General features: G+C 37.5%; 1 protein-coding gene across 9 annotated transcripts in view; it reads left to right on the top strand.

The window, feature by feature from the left end:
* Positions 1-29: 29 nt before the first annotated feature.
* Positions 30-20,728, top strand: part of Mettl25 (methyltransferase like 25) — an 81,925-nt gene continuing 61,226 nt past the window's right edge. For 8 of the 9 annotated variants that reach the window (XR_009590016.1, XR_009590018.1, XR_009590015.1 and 5 more), the window contains exons 1-5: positions 30-282; positions 7,126-7,290; positions 9,735-9,841; positions 14,223-14,813; positions 17,610-17,757. Coding sequence is in view for 5 of the 9 variants with exons in the window: in XM_060377975.1 (XP_060233958.1) it covers positions 30-282; positions 7,126-7,290; positions 9,735-9,841; positions 14,223-14,813; positions 17,610-17,757 (1,264 nt within the window). In the remaining 4 variants the exon portion in view is untranslated. Of the gene's footprint in view, positions 283-3,868; positions 3,961-7,125; positions 7,291-9,734; positions 9,842-14,222; positions 14,814-17,609; positions 17,758-20,728 lie in introns of all 9 variants that reach the window. The other variant, XM_060377978.1, reaches the window with a different exon arrangement.

Genomic DNA, 20,728 nt, shown 5'->3' with positions numbered 1-20,728 from the left:
GCCACCTGCAGCCCCGGAGGGCGAGCGTCATGGCGGCGGCCGGCCCTCTCCCCAGCACCCCGGACCTGCCCACGCTGCACGCTAAGTTACGGGGCTTGCTGCGCTTCCTGCGGGGCGCCCTGCCCATCTCCAGCGCGCACACGGTGGACTTCTACACCGAATCGCTCTGGCAGGAGCTGGTCGACCTGCCCCCGGCGAGCGTGCTGGCGGCGCTGAGGACGTCGGCGGCCGAGGCCGGGCCGCGGGAGGTGCTTCCCCCGAGGGAAGCCGAGTCGGGATCAGGTGAATGGCGTCCGCGCGGGGCGGTTGTCGGTGCGCCCCCTGGTGGAACTCGGAGGAGGTGGCAGGGACCTGAAGTGCGTGCGTGGGAGATAGTGCAGAGAGGGATCCCGGTCGCCCAGGGGGCGGGGTCCCCTTTGGGTGCTGGTGTAGTTCCAGGATTTAAGGTCGTCAAGGAACAGGGAAGAGACGTGCATCCACTTAATGTTTCGGAGATTTAGTTAAAAACAAAACAAACAAACAAACAAACAAAAACATAAGAAAGATTGAATGGTGACAAATACATTGTTGAGGTGAGCATGGGAGACCAGATAGGAGCCTGTTTCTGTTCTGTACAAGGAAGATTGTATCTTGGATAAGGATGGTGACAGTGAAAGTCTTGAATACTCGCTAGTCCATTTTAAAACTGTGTATTTTCAGTGACAGTTATGGGCCATGAAGTTTTCTAGTCTCTGGAGTTACATGCCGTCAAGAAACTTAGATTCTACCAAGTTTGGGAATAGCAGCTATGGGATTTTGCTTCTGCATTGCTTCCAGGCTTTCCAGGTGTTGTCAGAGTTAGCGAACTTCATCCCTGAAGCATTCTGTAAATGCCAAGTGCCGCGCGGATAAGAGTGTTTTTAATGATAGAACTTAATGAATCTTGTTTTCTTTCAAATCGTTCTTGGTTGTTGGAAACTTAGGCACCCCTTCAGTTTGCTCTCGTAATATTCTGATTTGATAATTTGGTATGTGAACTTGTAAAACACAGGAACCATATTTGCCTTAAAAACGGGTGGATTCCAACATGTGGGAAAATATCTGGCATGTATTAAGTGCTCCATAAGTATTTGTTGGATGAATGACTAATGTTAGCTTTCAAAAAAACAAAGAAAATACAGGGAAACGACCTTGAAGGGCAGAGCAAGACTTTCATATGTGTTTAACTTTGTCTCTACTTGATGGGATTTCATTACCTTATGTACTATTGCTACATGCGTGTGTATTCTTTTTCTTGTGCTCTACCTCTCTTGAGTAGTGTGTGTGTGTGTGTGTGTGTGTGTGTGTGTGTGTGTGTATGATACTGAGTTTGGTTAGGGTTGCTTGGGTAAGTATGGATGTAAAGTAGCTTACTAGAGCCTGGGCAGCTTGCCATTGGCTAAACCACCAAGGAAAACATGTCCTCCTCTCCCAGCAACCATCAACTGCCAATAGCTCCTTGGGGTATTTTTATTCTTACAACGTAAAAACACAGGTGTATCTTAGTTGTTTTATCGCTTGCTAGTTGATCTCTCAAATTTTATTGAATAAAATTCATGTTCTTTGCCCCCACAGTCAAGTTGTTCCTCACCAAAAAAGTTTTTGGCATCTGTTTTTATGTTTGTGTATGGTATGTGTGCGTGTGTGTATGTACACTTCTGTGAAAGATGCATCTGCATGTGTTGTATGTGTGTGTTAAGACCTCAGGTTTATGTCTAGTGTCTTCCTTGACTCTTCTCCACATTAAATAGTGAGAGAGGATCTCATGTTGAACCTGGAGCTTGTCTGACTAGCCAGCTCCTCCAAGGATTGCCTTTCCCTACCTCCCACAAGCTGGAATTATAGGGAGCATACTGGTTAGTTCTGTCAGCTTGATACAAACTAGAATTATTTGGGAAGACTGAGATGTGCTCCCATCAGACTGGTCTGTAGGTTAGTCTGTCGGGATGTTTTTCTTTATTCAGTAATTGATATGGGAAAGCCCAGCCCACTGTGGGCAGTGCTACCCTTGGGCAGGTAGTAGATTGTGGGTTGGATAAAAAGCAGGCTGATGGAGCCATGGAGAGCAAGCTAGGGAGCTGTATTCCTCTATGGTCTCTGCTTCAGCTTCTGCCTTCAGGAACCTGCTATACTAGAGTTCCTGCCCTGGTTTCCCTTCATGTTGGACTGGGACTGGGACATATAAGCCAAGTAAACCTTTCTTTCCCAAGTTGCTTTTGGTCATGGTCTTTATTACCACAGTGGAAAGTAAATGAGGGGCACTGTATTCATGTCTTTCACATGAGTTTTGGGATCCTAATTGTGATCCTCATAAGTAGTTGGCAAGCATTTGACCCACTGAACTTTCTCCCTAACCCTGTTCTTTATATCTGCTGTACTGTGTTTTTGAGGGTCTTCATGCTATTTTAGTGGGAAGTGATGCAGTCTTCCACAACTACTATTTAATAGTAGTATATACCTTTGAATTACTTTGCTTTTTATCTGTTTTTTAATGTGCCAAATGCATTTCTAAATTTGTAGCATTGTATAATATATTTGTGAACAAACTAAGCTGTGTAAGGAATGTTTAAATTAAAATATGGTTAATTTTTCCAGATTTAAATTTAATTTTATAAGAATTGTACTTCCATGTAAAAATGCTTTTGGAATGATTAACTGTATTTATATATTCATTGTGGTGTTAATATTGGTATGGTAAGGACCTGAATATCAGTCCTTCTTAATATGTATTACTTCATGCCAGAGCATAGTTTGCCTGTATTTTTTTTTCATTTTATATGCAACTGTATATTAAGCTAGAATTGTGTAGGAAAAAAAATCCTAGCACATAATTGGATCATATAATCATGTAAAAGCAACAGTATCTATTGTATTTGTTTCCTGGGTACATTGCAGTGTGATGGTTCGATGCAAAGTTTGTGGAATTTAGCACAACCCATCTTTAGTTTTGAATGTTTATTAGACAGACTTAACATTTAGCTATTAATTAACAATTAACTGCACAGTCATCTATTGCAGAAGCCAAAGCCTTAAAAAGTTCCATTAAATTTTCATGGGATAAGTTGGGTGTGGTGGCACACACCTGTAATCACAGCACTCAGGGAGGCAGAGGCAGGAGGATCTCTGTGAGTTCAAGGACAACCTGGTCTACAAAGTGATCCCAGGACAGCAAAGCCTACACAGAGAAACCCTGTCTGGGGTGGGGGGAGGGGTGGGAAGAAAGAAAGAAAGAAAGAAAGAAAGAAAGAAAGAAAGAAAGAAAATTTCCCAAGGGATAAAAATTTTCTTTTTAGAAAAACATGCTGCATTCATCCAACACTTGGGGAACATTGTGCTTTTTATCCTAAAGGAAACTACCATCATGTGTTTGTGGTAGTGCTGGAATTAATGGTGGTTGAGCCATCGCAGGGATGGGAGGGTTTCCAGATGAAATATAATTTTACATGAGGAGAGATGGTTAGCTGGACATGAATTAAAGGCACACAGTACATGAAAGAGACTATAAAGATATTTAACTTTAATAGTGAATAAAATGCTATTGATCAACACAGGAAGTTGGAAAAGAAAAAGATGTGTCAGGAATAAGAATATTTGTAGAAATAAATGCAAAATGTTTTTATATCTTTGTGAAAATAATTATCAGGAAGGTACTATTGTCAGTATCTTCTTGAAATTCAGGTCCATTGGCTGTGTGATTAACAGTTTCTGCAACCCCTAAAACAAAGTTATATTCTATAACTTTAGTATATATTTGCATCTTATACCGTATTCTGTGTGCTCTAAATCACTCTTGTCTCACCCTAAGATTGTAAACATTCAGCTGAAATGAGGTTTTATGCTTCCCTAACAGGCTCAATGGTGCATTGAAGTCCTTGTAGTGGCCTCAGTGATTACAACCACTTCGGAGGCTTAGGAGAATTCGTAGTTGATGATGCTACCATAGTAAGTGCATTGAAATATGCTGTCATTCATGCATGCATCCATCCATCCATCATCCATTCATTCATCCTGTCCGCAAAGGAGTACTTTTGCTTTACAACTGAACAGGGAACAGTAGTAATGCTTTGTTTCTAGTAGATACCACAGGAAATCTTATACAAACATTTTACTTACTTTTCAGAGACACTAATTATTTCATATATCCAAATTACATTTTAGTTTCTGGAACCAACATCACTTTTAGAGGATAGGGAGACATTAGGAGGAGTAAAGAAAGTGTTTACAAAATAGCAAGTGTGTAATATCTTCACATACTACTGTCAATCTATCTCTGCCAGACAAGTTGCCAAACCTGATTCTGATAGTCAGGTCCTATTGTTTTGCTTGCTGTGCCGTGCTAATGGAACATAGGCATTAAGACCAAAGTGTAAAGTTAGACTGCATGGTTTAGTTGCCCTGATACTTAGTGTGCACACATTTGAATCACTTAGTCTTGTCAAGTCTTAGACTTCCAAGTGAGGTGAGAACAACAATGAACTCGCACACATGCCAGGTAGAATGTGTAATGTCATGCCTGGGATGTGATATTGAGCATTTAGTGCCTCCTAGCAATGGGGCAATGAGTTATTGTGAAACCTGATGGAGCTCATTTTCCTTAGAGTCTTATAAGACATTCAACTGTGATAACAGGTAAGTAGGTTTGATACTTACTAGTTTTAAAACTGCATTTTTCTTTTTAATTTTCTTACAGTCTATGTGTTTGGCTTTTGTGTTTTCCTGTCTACATTGGTATCTGGTAGAAAAATTAAAAGCAGGTTAGAGGTATCTTGGGGTTGTGTTTATTGAAAATATCCTCTCCTGCCTCTTTTCCATCTTATTCCCTGTGTTACTATTTTTTAAATCCTATTTTTATTTATTGTTATGTGTATGTATGCTATAAGCATGATTTGTTAGTGTGGATACCTGCATGACATACCTTGGTGAGTCTGCGGAAGTCAGAGAACAACTTACAGGAGTCAGCTCTAGCCTTCCACCACATGGGTCCTGAGGGTGGACTCTTGCTGTCGGAGGGTGCAGTGGGCACCTTCATCTGCTGAGCCAGCTCACCGCTCTCCAGCTAATGTGTTTTACATAGTGTCTAGGAGCCTCACTTACACGAGACCATGGTAGGATAACACTGTAGGCTGCACAAATAAAACAAAAGCAGAAGACAAGAAGGAAGATCAGGAACTTCTAGGAGAGAGGGAGCTATGTGCCAAACAGTCCAGCCACAGAACATGCAGGTGTAGCAGGCAGCAGATCTTAAAAATGCAGTTCTCCTGTGGGGAAGAATATTTGCAACCAATTAAGAAGGAACTGAAGCTCAGCAGCACTGAAGCTTCTCTGCTACCAGCTGCCAGTCACAAACTGATTATGCAGACACCCAGTCACCAAGACATGGGGCATGGTGAGGACCTAGACTTTGGCATTGCCCTATGACCTTCTCATATGCTGGATCACGGAAGAAAGTAAAGATCAGTGTTCCTTCCCGTATTCTATGAATCTCTAAAAGCAGCAAATTGTGGCTGTTACAGACTGAATCACTCCAAAAAAAAAAAAAAAAAAAAAAAAAAAAAAGCCTCAGCTCTACTTCTGTGATCAAAAAATAATAAGAATTGTGGAACTCTGGATGGAATAAGCTGATTTTAACTCTGAAAGCATAAACTACAAGATTATCAGAATATATGATCATTTAAAAATTCACTCTTGTTGAAAACATGATACCATTTTAACTTAGGCATTCAATACCCCAAAATTTCTGGGTGCTTGTAATTAAAAGCAAATTAATACCATTTAGTTCAGGTCAGATTGGAATTTTTTTCAAGAATTTTCAGTAGGATAGCTAGAGTGATTCAAGCATTCACTTCTCCATTAGTAACATCATGTTTCTTTCTGTTGGCAACATGCCCTCTAACTGACAATGGCTCCTCTGCTCACTGCGTTTTAATGCTCTTATTCTGTCACAGTCTAAGAAACTGCTCCCCTCGAACCTGGGCATGTTGAAACTGCTCTTAAACCTAAAGTCTAGCTTAATATTAACTGAGTTTCCCCCCTTCATGATGCCTAAATATTTTGATGTAGATTTTATTACTTTTGGCTGCATCAGTAAATTCAGCTTGTAAAATGTCCCCAAATCTATATTAAATAAATTCACCATGGTAACCTTGTGCTTTTATTTTTCTATTAAATTGATTTAAAAGTTGAAGTCACACATCTCTTTTCTATATAATAGTAAATTTAGCACACATTATACCACCAGCTTCAGAGATACTAGTTTTAAAAAGAAAGCATATATATGTGTGTGTGTATATATATATATATATATATATATGCAAAAGCATATAGTTTTATTTAGAATTTGAGGTATTGGTTACATTCTTTTCTTTGTCAGACAGCAACAGTTTTCTTTAAGTGGATTTTTAGTAGACAAGATATCATGGCATATACATTATGACATTTATTTGGATTTGTTCCCTAGATTGTATGCTTCCTAAAAATTAATGCCTAGCAAACCTATATAACAACTGGATTTGTTGGTCTTGTGGGCTTGCTTTTATTTTGTTTACACTTGGATGTACTTTTTTAAAAATACGCCTTTTTTTATGAATGGGCTTACTTGGACTGCTTTATCCATTAAGGTTTTATGAATCGCTATGAACAAATTGCAATGAAAGAAAGAAAAACCCAAGAAACCAACTTGTCGTGCCTTAGAAATGGCATAGAAGAATAAGACTACAATACTGCTCAACAGGAATAAGGAAAAAAAAGCATTGCAAAGACTGGCACTTTAAAATGCACAATTTTAGGTCAGAGAAGACAGTTCATAAATTAAATCTTTCTCTTTTGAGTTAAAACTTTTGCTATTCCTCCTGAAAAATACAAAGACCAGATTTTAATTTGATTTTAAAAGACACGATTAGAGGAAATGCTAAAATCAGCATTTTTTTTGTAGTGGCTGACAGTTTAAGTAACAAAGGAAAAGAAGCTGTTAGAAATAGTGCCAAGATTGAAAGTTAAAATGCCACAAGTTGCTGTAAAATCCTAATTGTTCATTTGCTGTTTTAAAATATCAGACAGTTTAGATATTAACTATTGCTAATCTTTCCTCTGTATCGGATTTCTTTTTAGGTTTTATTGATCTCCCCAAAATATTTTGTGAAAGTTCTCAGAAGCTGTTGAGTGTGGAAGCCTTTGCTCTGGCTGCAAAACACTATTCTGTGCCAAACTTGGGACTGTGTACTCCTTTTGAGGAATTGCTTACAGCCCTCCGAGTAAATAAAAAACAGAGAATTGGTATGTGTGCTTATATGTGTTCTTATGCTTTTTAGGTACTTAAAAGCAGTATATAGCTCCTGTCTGTCTATCCACTATAGTCTTATCCCATATTAAGAACAGGTGTAGAGCTCTATGCTTTTCCCTTCCTTATCCCTGAGTGTCTTTACCACAGGGAGCTTCAGATGTCACACCCATATTGTGTTGTGCTACTGCAGATGTCAGAATCTTTGCATTCTATTTTAGGGCCATAATGGTCTCTGTGGCGGCTCCTCGGGAAGAATATGAGCAACGTGCAGGGTGGTTGCTGGGGAAATGGGAAATGTAAGTGTCAGGAAGTGGGGATGGCCCAAATTAAAAATCTAGTGGAGAATAGATTGAAACTCATAGTCATAGTTATGCAAAATGTCAGCAGACAGTCAGTTAAATAGTAGTGATCAGGACGCTGTGGTTTTAAAAATTAATCATGTTCTATGCTGAGGAACCAGCTGTAGTAAAGACAGTGGGTTAAATAATAATTATATCAATGAAGAAATAATGAATATGTGACCTTTCTTATTCTTTTTTGTCTCTTATTTCATTTGTCCCTCATTATCTCACCAACTTTTAAATATTTTTTAGAAAGCTATAAACTTACAGAAACATTGCTTGACTCCTAGATACTTTTAACCTATATTTGCTATGTTAAAATCCTCCCTATTTGCTGTAAGCAGATTGTATTTAAATTTGTTTTATTACTGCAGAAATTACTTACAGCTTCATTTTACTTAAAATTTTATCCTTTTGGATTTGTTTTATTTTATGTGTATGAGTGTTTTGCTTACATGCATGTCTGTGTGTATGAGTATGTGCCATGTGGGTGTCAGAGAATAGACCTGGTGTCCTCTGCATTACCAACACTTAGTTACTGAGTTATCTCTACAGCCTTCTTTTTTCATAGTATAGGGATCAGTCCAGGCTCCTGCATGACATTTAGATGTAATGTTTAAATCTCTTCCCTCTAAAATTTTTCCTTGATCTTTTTCCTTCTTGTTTATCCTGACACTGATAATTTGACACATGTAAGAAGGTTTGATTTTTCCCTTCATGATTAAGTCCAGTTTCACAAACAGGCACTTAATTGAAAGATTGCTTTTTCGTGCACCTGAGTGAGAGGCATATGTAATTTTGTCCTATTACCAGTGATTAGTGTTTGCTGCCAAAAGTAGATCCACAGAAGCCCTTTACTGTAATGGGAATATATCATTATTGTTGTTTTTCCTTTATCTCTTACTATTTTAATCCAATTTTTTTTTTGCGTGCTCACATATTTCGTATGGTGGCACAAAATTACAAAAGACTTTGGGAAATCATGGCTGGGTTAAGAGCATTCTGGCTGTAATTGAGTTCTTCAGCAACACTAAGTACTTTGTCCCAAAGGTTTCTAACTGGCCATAACTGAGTGAACCTCTCATTAAGGATGGTCTGCCTGGCCTTCCCTCTGCCTTCTAATATTTAAGTAGTACGTATTGGGTCTCAAAGTAAGCAAGAATAGCATATATGATCACCAAGATCTAGATGGATGTTGGCTTATACCAGTAATAGTTGGCATCACAATGTAGAGATACAAGCTAGTGGCAGTTGTACGTGGATTCCATGCATTCTTCATCCTGGAGTATGTCAGTTTGTTTTCTAGGCTGGTATCTGTCAGTGGAATGCCATTGTATAACAACCATTTATACCTGGAAACATATTATTAATATTTTTATATTAATATAAAGAAGAGGTTAGCCAACTAACAACATGTCACATGTGGGCACTGTCAAGCCATTGTAGATTTTATTTCTAGCCCAGCCCTAAACTTCAGCTTGCCACTACCCAAGTCCCACATGTCCAATGATGTTGACTACCTTGTTCTGTCTGAAGTACTGTGGTGTAGAATGTTTCATAATATCGTTGCTATACACTATAGAGTAGCAAACAGCCACATGCTGCTGGGAAGACCTCAATGTGGCTAGTAGAGCTTAGAAATTTAATTTGCATTTGACTTTGGTAATTTTAAGTGTGAGTGTAAATAATCACTTTGTTAATAGGCACCACGTTGGATAGTACAGTTAGTTAAATTTGCCTGTTCTTATATTGGACAATGTTTTTTTATTGGTGTATAGAGTTGGTCTTATTTTGTATGTGTGTATTAGAAATGTCTATTTCCAGTTTGTTGCTTGCTTTTCTTTTTACGCAGTTAAAGCTGTTTTTGATGAAACGAGGCTTTTTGTACTTTTTTTCACTTATAGTTAACTATTTGTTATATCAAGGAATGATTTTAATAATCTCTGGATCTTTTATTTTTTTAGTTCAGTCTGAATTATAACTGTAGTAGAATTTATGCCATTTTAATGTTTAATTTAAAAAGCTGTGAATATCAGTGACAACTCATTAAAATTGTCTTTAATAGCTGTGTTTTAATTTTCTTTATTTTCGTTCAGGTGAAAATGTGAAGGCAACTCAGTTTATGAATACAAAAAAATCTCATGAGGTTCAGGCAATGTCAGAGCTGATCTCTAGTATTGCTGATTACTGTGGCCTAAAGCAGGTAAGAGTATTTCTTATAAGTACTACCCATTTTTGGTATCACTCAGATTTCGTTTTCTACTTTAGCTTTTATTGGACTGTTGTTCCCTACCCCATCTTCCTCTTCTGAACTTTCTTTTCAGTGTTTATGTCAGTTGCCAAATAGATTACATAACATACTTAAATCTTCATTGGAAGATCTGCACTGAGCTACACCAAACTAGAATAAGGTAAAGGTTATTTACTGTATTATTGTCTTTCATAACTGTATGCATTTATATTTATTCTGTAATATGAAATACTATGCAAAACAGTATTGTGTTTTGAATCTGAGATGCCACCCGTAGGGCCCATGTTTCTTGGTCCTGAGTTGGCAGTGCTATTTGTGAAGGTTATGGAATCTTTAGGAGGTAGAGCCTTGCTGGAGGAAATATGTCACTGGGGATGAGTTTGAGGTTTGTAGCCTGGCCTCACTTTCTTTTCTTTTTCTAACTCTGCTTTCTGTGGGTGAATGAAATGTGAGCAGTCTGCTTCTTGGTTACCAGGAGACATGCCCTCATGTTCCTGCTGCCATACCTTCCTGTCTTGGTAGAGTTTATAACCTCTGGAAGTATAAGCCACAATACAGTCATCATTCCCAAAGTTGCGTTTTTTTCATAATATTTTATCACAGCAACAGAAAAGTATCTAATACAGGAATTATCAGGAATGTAATCGGGGGTCATTCCTGTGGTAATTCTGACCCTGTAGCTTTTATGCCTTTGGACTGTTTAATGGAAGACTTTGAAACTTTGGGATGGAAAAGTCAGTGAGTACTGTAACAGAGCTTAATAAACTGTTCTAGTAGGAGCTTGGGAAGCAGTAATGCTGAAAGAAGGGCAGAGAGTAGACTTGTAGTCATGAATTTTTTTTTTTTTTAACAGAATCAAGAATTCTACCATGCATTAGGCTAGGGGTCATCCATGTGATATTTTTTTGCCAAGAATCTGGCTGCATTCTTCCTGGGCATGAGACTTTGTATAGGACTGAATTTAAAAGTAATAAACTAATTTTTGTTAATACAAAAAAATTCAAGACAGCATAACTGAGTTTTTGGCATTGTTAATTATTGATTACTCTTATGCCAGCCTACAGTGAAGAGAGGATGTAATTGTTAAAGAAAACGGAGCCATTATAGAGAGGCTTCCTCCTCTATACAAGAATAATTAGAAAGATACTGTATTAGTCAGGGTTCTCTAGAGTAACAACTTAGAGAATGTAGTTCTCGTATTAGTCAGGGTCTCTAGAGTAACAGAACTTAGAGAATGAAGTTCTCTCTACATATGTGTGTGCATGTGTGTGCTTGTGTCTGTAAAGAGAAAGGTAGAGAGAGTGGGAGGATTTATTAGGATGACGTATAGACTCTTGTCTAGCTAATGCTTGTGAATTGAAGGTCCAAGAATCCAGTAGTATTTTTAGTACCCAAGGGTGGATTACTCAGCTGGTCTTCAGTGTATGCTGGAATCCCTAAGAAGTAGGCTCTAATGCCGGTAAAAGAATAAACTTGGTAGTGAGGTGAGAAAAAGCAGGTAAAAAGCAAAAGCTTCATTCTTCCATGTTCTTATATAGGTTTCAAGCAGAAGACTTGGTTCAGATTAGAGGTGACTTTTCCACCTCAAAAGATACTGGATTAAAGATCTGTCTTGCTACCTCAAAGATCTGGATTAGAAGTGGATCTTTTCATTTCAGATTAAGCAAAAATCTCCCACATTGGTGGCTCCCCATTTTTGGGTTTTAATTCTGGTGTAGTCAAGTTGACAACAAGAATAGCCATCACAGGTACCTAGAGTGCAAAACTCTATACAATTTAGGCTCAAACTTGTGAAAGGAAAGAGTTAAAGTGGTTTCCTATTCCTGGAGGGCAAACACCTACAAACGCCACCATCTTCAATATATAGAAGCTGTTGAAACTGTGGTCCAAATGGGGCAGGCTCCATTCTGAGCTGGCATTTGAACTTGGTAGTGTTGTCCACATGGTACTGGTTTTGGAGATATAAGAGATGCAAGATTTCGGTGGTCATGTTTTCTTCCTCCATGGTTCAGAGAGCCATTGAGACCTAGCAACATGTGGCTGAGTCAGAGTCCCTGTGAGAAAATTCAGAGAGGCCATTGTGAAGATGAGCCTGGGTTACTGGACAACCTGAGATGGAATGTGAGACTAGTGGGCAGTCTGCCAAGGAAGGGCTGCATGCAGGAAGTGGAATCAATCTAACAGAGGGATGTATGTTGCAGGCAGCAAAGTGGAAGGGGCAGAGCTACTGCAACCCAGATACTGGGAATGGAGCTGCAAACTTGTGTATTTTCCTCGTTGTGGTTCAGTCTTGCTGTGGTCCAATCTTTTGTCACCATGTCTCCATCCTCCCTCCTGAGTTAGACTGTATACGATTTACTACTGTATTGAAGTGTTATGTGCTAAAGTATGTAATTTGAATCACCCCTGTTCCTCCTCCCAACTTTATGTCCTATTTTTCTTTATAACCCAATTCCAGTTAGTGCTGCCCATATGCTCATGGATATAGAGCTGTGCACTGGAGCATGGTTGGCCTGCTTGGCTCACACCCTTAAAGACAAATGATTCTCCCCTGTCTACCCTCAACTGTCAGTAGCCCTTTAGGTAGGGGTAGAGGCTCGTTAGTCCCTTCCCTACTCCATTCAGCTATGGTTTTTAAATGTGTAGAGGCTGCCAAGATGATGCAGCAGAGAAAGCTACTTTCCTTCACGCCTGACAACCTGAGTTCGATCCTTGGATGGAAGGAGATATAAGGAATCTCTGCGCTCTCTCTCCCTCTCTCTCTCCCCCCTCACAGACACACCCACGCATGCACAAATAATAAACAAACAAATTTGAAAATATATCTTTTGTTCTCAGTTTAAACTGTATATTTTGAATAGTAAAAGCCTTTTAATGAAATGTATTTTAACTTTATTTTGTTGTTCATGTTTTTGTGTGTGTACAAAATCCTTAGGCATATTCCAAGATCACAAAGTTTTTTTCTTGTTTTCTTTCAAAATATATTATTTTTACTATTACATTTACAACTGTAATCCACTTTTAATATTTGTTTCCAGTGTGAGAGGCAGAGTTTATTCCTCCCCCCCCCATTTAGTCACCTAGGTATCACAATATCACTTATTGAAATGATTATTTTATCCTAAGCAGTCTGTGTAAAACCTGTTGATGATTTAAATATAGGTGTGTTTTTAGAGTACTTCCCCCTGTGATTTATCTTTCGGCACTGTTAAACTGTTTGATCACTGTCTTATGTTAATTCTTTTTGCCTGTGTATTTTTGTGTGGTATGCCTCCTTGTGTGTGGGCATATTCACACATGTATGTGTGAGGGCATATTCACATATGGATGTGTACTTTGGCAGCTCAAAGCAGATATCAGGTATATCTACATTGATCATGCTCCGCTTTATTGAACTCTTTTGTTGAACTCATACCTTACCAAGTCAGATTGCTGGAAGATCCTGTCTCTGCTTCCTGGTGCTTTGAGTACAGGTGGCTCTCATGCCTTTCCCACTTGGTGTGTGTTCTGAGAATCCAAATTTGGGTTCGCTTGCTTGCAAGACAAGCTCTGTATCCACTGAGCCTTCTTGGCAGCCCATTATGTTAACTGTTGAACTAGTAATAACTTTATTCTTTCTGGAAATTGTTTTTGTTATTCTTAGATGGTTATTCCCATACAAATTGTAATGTACGAATTTCAGTGTCTTTAGAAAGCCCCTCTGTTTTGATTAGGGTTCTATTGATCTCCTTGTCAAGTTAAATATAAGAATTGGCATCTTAGTACTGAGAGTGTAAGTTCATGAAATGAGCTGTCTTCAGGGTTTTATGTGATATTTTATAGTTTTCAGTGTATGGGACTTCTGTCCTTAGTTAAACTTATTAGTAGGTATTTTATGTTGTCTTGTTTTAAAACTTTTGCTTTCAAAATGTTCATTGCTACTGTGTTGTATATGTTTTGATGGATCATTGTTAATTTCTATTTATTTTGTGCTTTGGCACATTGCTTAATATAATACAGTGGTTATTTTTGTTGACTTTTAAATAAATTCTTTGAAATTTTCTAGAGAGACAATCATGCCTGGTATGATTAAAACATATTTTCTTCCTCACTTTCAATATTATGTCTGTTCCCTAGTTGTTCCTTTGACTTACTATTCTATCTGGAACTGGAAAACGTTGGATAAAAATGATCAGGGATTGATTTTTGGTAGAAATCAACTTCAAATAACATATAATATTATGTAAATGATATAGTGCATCTGTTTACTTAATAAAATGTCTGAAATGTTTCTACTACAAACTGACTAAAGTCTTGAATTCTTTTTTTTTTTTGTTGTTGTTGTTTTCTTCAGATAATTGACGTGGGTTCTGGTAAAGGCTACCTAAGCTCCTTTTTGTCCTTAAAGTATGGTTTAAATGTTTATGGCATCGATTCCTCAAATACTAATACTCATGGAGCTAAGGAGAGAAACAGGAAGTTGAAGAAACATTGGAAGCTGCATCATTCTCCGTCAAAAGTAGATGCCAATACACTGGCATTACAAGTGCCAAAAGAAATGAAAGTGCAAAAGGAATTAAAGTGTAAGGAAGACTTTGAGAGTGTACTCAAGAATAGTCTTGTGAATCAAGAGCTGTCTACCGATGTCTTGCCAGATTTTTCAGGTTTTGCAGTTTCAATCATCAGAAAACAGGAAGGAAATCTACATGCTCAGCCACTTGAAGAAGAGAATTTGTGTTTTGAAAATGGCTTTTCTCTATTAGAATTTTTGCCTATTGGTGCCATTGAACCTACTTCATCACAGGTGTTCAACACAGAAGTGTCTGAAATTAGGAGAGAGAGAAGAAATGTGACATCCAAACCAAGTGACTCAAGTGTATATTCACCACTAACATCTTTTATCACTGCTGACTCAGTACTGCACGACATTATTCAAGATCTGGAGGTGATTGTACTTTTGAATTCTTTAGGTTGCAAAAATACTGTTGACATAGAATGAAATTTGAATAGCTTGTTATTAAACTCATGTGATCGTATTTGACACTTTATTTCTAAAGACCAAGAATAAAATCCTGAGCTGGCTTTGGTTGTATCCACAACTGTCAAAACTTTTAAGGCACACTATAGAATACCAAACCCACTACTGATTTCACTTCTAAATTGAAGAGCTAGCACAAATGCTAGTCAATAAGCCAAGTTATCTTATCTACAATTTAGAGGTTGTAAAAATTCTAATTCAAGGAGAGATGGCTCAGCAGTTAAGAGCAGTCGCTGTTCTTCCGGAGGACCCTAGTTCAATTCCCAGTACCCAGCTTCTAGCGCACAACTCTAGTTCTGGGAAATCCAAAGACACAGATGTAGCCAAAATACCAACGCATAAAATAAAATGTAAATAAATAAATCATTAAGGAAAAAAAATTCTAAGTGAACAAACATCTTCAGTATTTTCATGATTTTTATTGTTTTAAATTGATGCTTATAGTAATTATAGATGTTCATGGAAAGCATCATGCTGTTTTTATACACACTCTAGATGAACAGGACAGTGACACCAGATAAAGAGGTAATTCACCTAAAATGTATTGACAAACATGCAATTTCCTAGAGCAAGACTAGCCTATGAGTATTCTTTAAGGATTTAATGTCTTCTAAGTTATCAAGTTATATAGTTGAAAGACAGTGCATCCTAAAGGCTCTATTATATGTTATAACAGTATTATACAGAAGCTTCTAGAGATTATTTAGCCTAACTCCTCGAGAAGACAAAGTGTCTTTTAAAGTTAATGTTATTCTTTGTTAATTTTTCAAAAACCTTCCCAAAAGAAATGGCTAAACAAAGATATCAGAAAATTTTTAGACATTAAAATTTTTATTTTACATGATTTTTAAAAAGAGGGTTCCCCATCACGCTGATGTTTTTTAAAGGTTTTATTCTTGTTTTTAAATTATGTGTATATGTTTGTGTCCTTGTGTGAGTTTGTGCTTGTGAATGCAGCAACTACACACGTCTGAAGAGGGCAGATGCCATGGATGTAGAACTATAGGAACATAAGGCACCCACTCTGCATGCTGAGAACTAAACTTGGGTTCTCTGCCAGAGTAGTACATGCTCTTAACCACTGAACTATCTCTCCACCCCCACCTCCTGTACTACACTCACTCTACCTCCCGCCCCTGCTGCCCGGTGCCAACTAAATGAAACCTTAGTCTCCTCATGCACTTAAAAGCAATAATTAGATTATCCCTAACAGTTTTTTAGAGTTAAAATTTTAGTATATTTTATCACTTAGATTTTTCTAATTTTGTTAGTATTATATTACTAGACCTGTGTGCAACCTGAGCATGGTGGCACACAGCTATCGATAGCATAACTAAAGCAGGAGGATCCTGAATTCAAGGACAGCCTGGACTACATAAGGAGACATTATAATTTCATAACAAACTGAAAAGTTAGATAAATTTACAAAATCCCTTAATGATACCGATCTATTTCATTTGTATAATGAGACTTATTGGTAATTAAACACTTCTTTGATAGATAGCTCGTAAAGACAGTGTCGGTATAATTTTGTTGTTGTTTGTTTTGAGGCAAGGAGTTTTGCTGTATAAACCTGGCTAGCCTATACTTCATTATGTAGCCCAGACTAACCTCAAACTCATGGCAATACTCTTACCTCAGCCTCCTGAATTCTGGGACTATAGTCTTATATTGCCATCATGTTCCTCTTTATTAATACCTTTAAAATTAATTGTAATTGGTATATAAAAATTGAGCTGTTGGGTGAATAATTACTTACATAACATTTGGAGGTTATGACAGCTTGTGTATATGTGTATGTGTCTGTGTGTTTAATGTTGTTTAAACACTGAGAAATTTCTATGACTATATTCAAATCATAAATCAATAATAATGTGACCCATGGAATATCTGTGCTTAAGGGTATCATCTTAGAAACTGAAAAGATAGTGTAACTTGCCTAAAAGTCTTTCGTTCCAAGAGGCAAAAGTATATGGATACATTTTCTACATGAAAGGTCACATTTGCTCCTTTTTATTTCAATTTTATGATTCCTGTTAAACAAAGCATTAATAAATTTAACTTAGGGATAATTGGTACATTGATAAAACTATGGTTGCATTAATTTGTACTTAATTACATATGAGAATATTTAAATTAGGATTTGAATAATTGGGAAAAATTCTTAATACATATTTTATGTAAAATTCATGTTAGAAAATCAAGAGCAAAAATCTTGATTTTTATTTTTTAATTTGATCAATGAGTAAATTAAACATGTCAAAATGACAACTTAGCATCCTTTCTGTTTCTTGTAACCATGTTTTACAAGGTGGGCGGCCTGAAGAAGTTCAATCAGTATTTGCTTAGTAAAGTTGTATCACATGATATCTCAAATCTCAGGTTTATCAGAGCAGCTGCATTTTTGATCCAACCTTATCCTTTACAGTATCTGGCTGTTAGGAAATATTAGTTGTAAAAGAGATGAGGTAAAATACAAATGCAGAAATTAAAAAGCAAAGCAAAAACCACAGAAGCTGTAGCAAGCTATAACCATTTTGCCTAAAAGGAACCATTATTTATTTTGAATATAAAATTACAAGTAACACTTTTTAGATGGAATTAACCAATTAAAAGTTTTACATATTTGAAAAGACATCTAAAATCGTCACCTATATAGTTTAACTCCTCCTTTAATTGCCTCTTTCCTCCTTGTCCCTGAAGGACTGTTTAATGGTGGGTCTTCATACTTGCGGTGACCTTGCACCAAATACTCTTCGGATATTTGCATCCAAGTCTGAGGTCAAGGGAGTTTGCAGTGTGGGCTGTTGCTACCATCTCTTATCTGAGGAATTTGAAAACCAGCATAAAGGTAGTAAACGTTCTGTGTGTTGTAATTTTTGTTTATGGTAGTTATTGTAGCTGCCTTCTGCTTCTTTTTTGGCCATTATTATGACTTGATTGATTGTTTTGTTTTTTAAGAAAGACTCTCACTGTATAGTATTGATATCCTGGAGCTCACTCTAAAGACCAGTGTGGCTATGAACTCACAGATATCCATCTGTTTCTCTCTCTTAAGTGCTGGCCTTAGAGCAGTAGTTCTCAAAGTTCCTTATGCTGCAACTCTTTAATATAATTCTTCATGTTGTGGTGGCCCCCAGCCATTGCCGCATCATATCTGTAGTTTTCCTACTGTTATGAATAATAATATAAATATCTATATGCAGGTTATCTCTCTGATATGTGACCCTGTGAAAAGATTATTTGACCCCCAAATGGGCCTCATCCCACAGATTGAGGACTATGGATTAGAGGCTTGTGCTACCATGTCTAGCCATTATTGTGACTTGAATTAGCATTTGAGATAACATCTATTTTTTTTTTGCAAATTTAATGTTAATACTGTTAATACTATTAATAGTGTTGATATTATCAATGAAATTAGGTACAATATCACTATTACATTTTATAATTTATTTGGCCATAAAATGGACTTAAGGAGGACAGAAAATAGTGCAAATATTTTGGTTCTGTTGCTCTCTTTGTGGAGTTCCTGTTCTCTCCAGATCTTAACTGTTTCCCACTTCTTTCATAAGATTCCCTGCGCTCTGCCCAAAGGTTGCCCATAAGTCTCAGCATCTGCATTGGTAGTCTGCAGGGCAGAACCTTTCAGAGGTCCTTTGTGTCAGGCTCCTGACTTCTTCCCCCTTTTCTCCTTCTTCTGATGTCCATCCTCTTTGCCTTTCTGGATAGGAATTGAACATTTTAGCAAGAGTCCATCCTCTTGATTAGTTTCTTTAGGTGTACAGATTTTAGTAGGTTTATCCTATATTATATGTCTATATGAGCACAGGGATCTTTCCCAAGACTGATAGTCCAACCAAGGACTATGCATGGAGATAACCTAAGACCCCTGCAAAGATGTAGCCCATGGCAGTTCAGTATCCAAGTGGGTTCCATTGTATAGGAACAGGGACTGTCTCTGACATGAACAGATTGGCCTGCTCTTTGATCACCACCCCTGTGGGGGAAGAATTACCAGGCCACAGAAGAAGACAACACAGCCACTCCTGATGAGACCTAATTGACTAGGATCAGAAGGAAGGAAAAGAAGTCCTCCCCTATCAGTAGACTTGGAGAGGGATATGCATGCAGAGAGTGGAGGAAGAGAGGGATTGGGACAGGAGGAGGGACGAAACCACAGGGGGGATACAAAGTGAATAAAGTGTAATTAATGAAGAATTTTTTAAAAATTGTGCAAATATTTGAAAATTCTCTAATACACAAGGTATGTTTTAGAGGGTTTATGTTTATAAGTGCTTGTAAGTTTTGCTTTGATTATGATAGTAAAGCTGTTATTTTCATAAATACAAAAATTTATCCTCATTTCCAAAGTTTTCTCCATTTCTGAAGAATTGATATTTCTTTTTAAAAAGAAAAATCAACATACTTATATTTTTATGAGTGAAAGCTTAAGTACAGTTATTTTATTAAAATAGTAATATTCAATTAGTACTCTCTGGTCTCTGGCTACAAAGCAAAAAGAAAAATGTATTGGCAGCTTCTAATAGCACTTGATACATTTTATATGGTAAATTTCTCCATAAGATATAGCTTCACAACTATTTTTTATTTAAATTTTTATTTTTTTAATATTAGTTACAGTTTATTAACTTTGATCCCAGCTGTAGCCCACTCCCGCATTCCCTCCCAATCCCATTCTCCCTCCCTCATCTCCTCCCTGCCCCTTTCCAAGTCCACTGATAGGGTAGGGCCTCCTTCCCTTCCATCTGACCCTAGCTTATCAGGTTTCTTTAGGACTGGCTGCAATGTCCTCCTCTGTGGCCTAGCAAGGCTGCTCCTCCCTCGGGGAGGAGGGAGGTCAAAGAGCTAGCCATTGAGTTCATGTCAGAAATAGTCCCTGTTCCCCTTCAGTGCTATAGCTGAATCTTGAGGTGGCGCTATTCCTAATTATCAGAGAAAGCACCAGATTGATTTCCAAAGTGGTTGTACAAGTTTACATTCCCACCAGCAATGGAGGAGGGTTCCTCTTTCTCCACAACCTCTCTAGCATGTGTTGTCACTTGAGTTTTTGATCTTAGGCATTCTGATGGATGTAAGGTGAAATCTCAGGGTCGTTTTGATTTGCATTTCCCTAATGACTAAGGACGTTGAGCATTTCTTTAAGTGTTTCTCTGCCATTCTGTGTTCCTCTACAGAGAATTCTGTTTAGATCCATACCCCATTTTTTAAATTAGATTGCTTGATTTGTTTCTTTTTACTTCTTGAGTTCCTTATATATTCTGGATATTAGCCCTCTGTCAGAGTTACAGTTGTTGAAAATCCTTTCCCAGTCTGTAGGCTGTCATTTTGTTCTGATGACAGTGTCCTTTGCTTTTAGAAGCTTTTCAGTTTTATGAGGTTCCATTTATTGATTGTTGATCTTAGAGCCTGTGCTGTTGGTTCTGTTCAGGAAGTTGTCTCCTGTGCCAATGAGTTCTAGGCTCTTCCCACTTTTTGTTCTAACAGGTTTAGTGTGTCTGCTTTTATGTTGATGTTTTTGATCCACTTGAACGTTAGTTTTGTGCAGGGTGATAAGTATGGATCTATTTGCATTTTTCTACATGTAGACATCTAGTTCAACTAGCACCATTTGTTAAAGATGCTGTCCTTTTTCCGTTGTATGATTTTGGTATCTTTTTCAAAAATCAGGTGTCCATAGGTGTGTGAGTTTATTCCTCGGTCTTCTATTCGATTCTATTGATCCACCAGTGTAGTTCTATGCCAGTACCATTCAGTTTTTTTAATTTATTTATTTATTATATTTATAGTGTTCTTCATGC

The sequence above is a fragment of the Meriones unguiculatus genome, chromosome 2 (assembly GCF_030254825.1).
Source record: "Meriones unguiculatus strain TT.TT164.6M chromosome 2, Bangor_MerUng_6.1, whole genome shotgun sequence".
In the NCBI taxonomy this organism is placed as follows: Eukaryota; Metazoa; Chordata; class Mammalia; order Rodentia; family Muridae; genus Meriones; species Meriones unguiculatus.
This window is presented reverse-complemented; position numbering and strand designations above follow the sequence as displayed.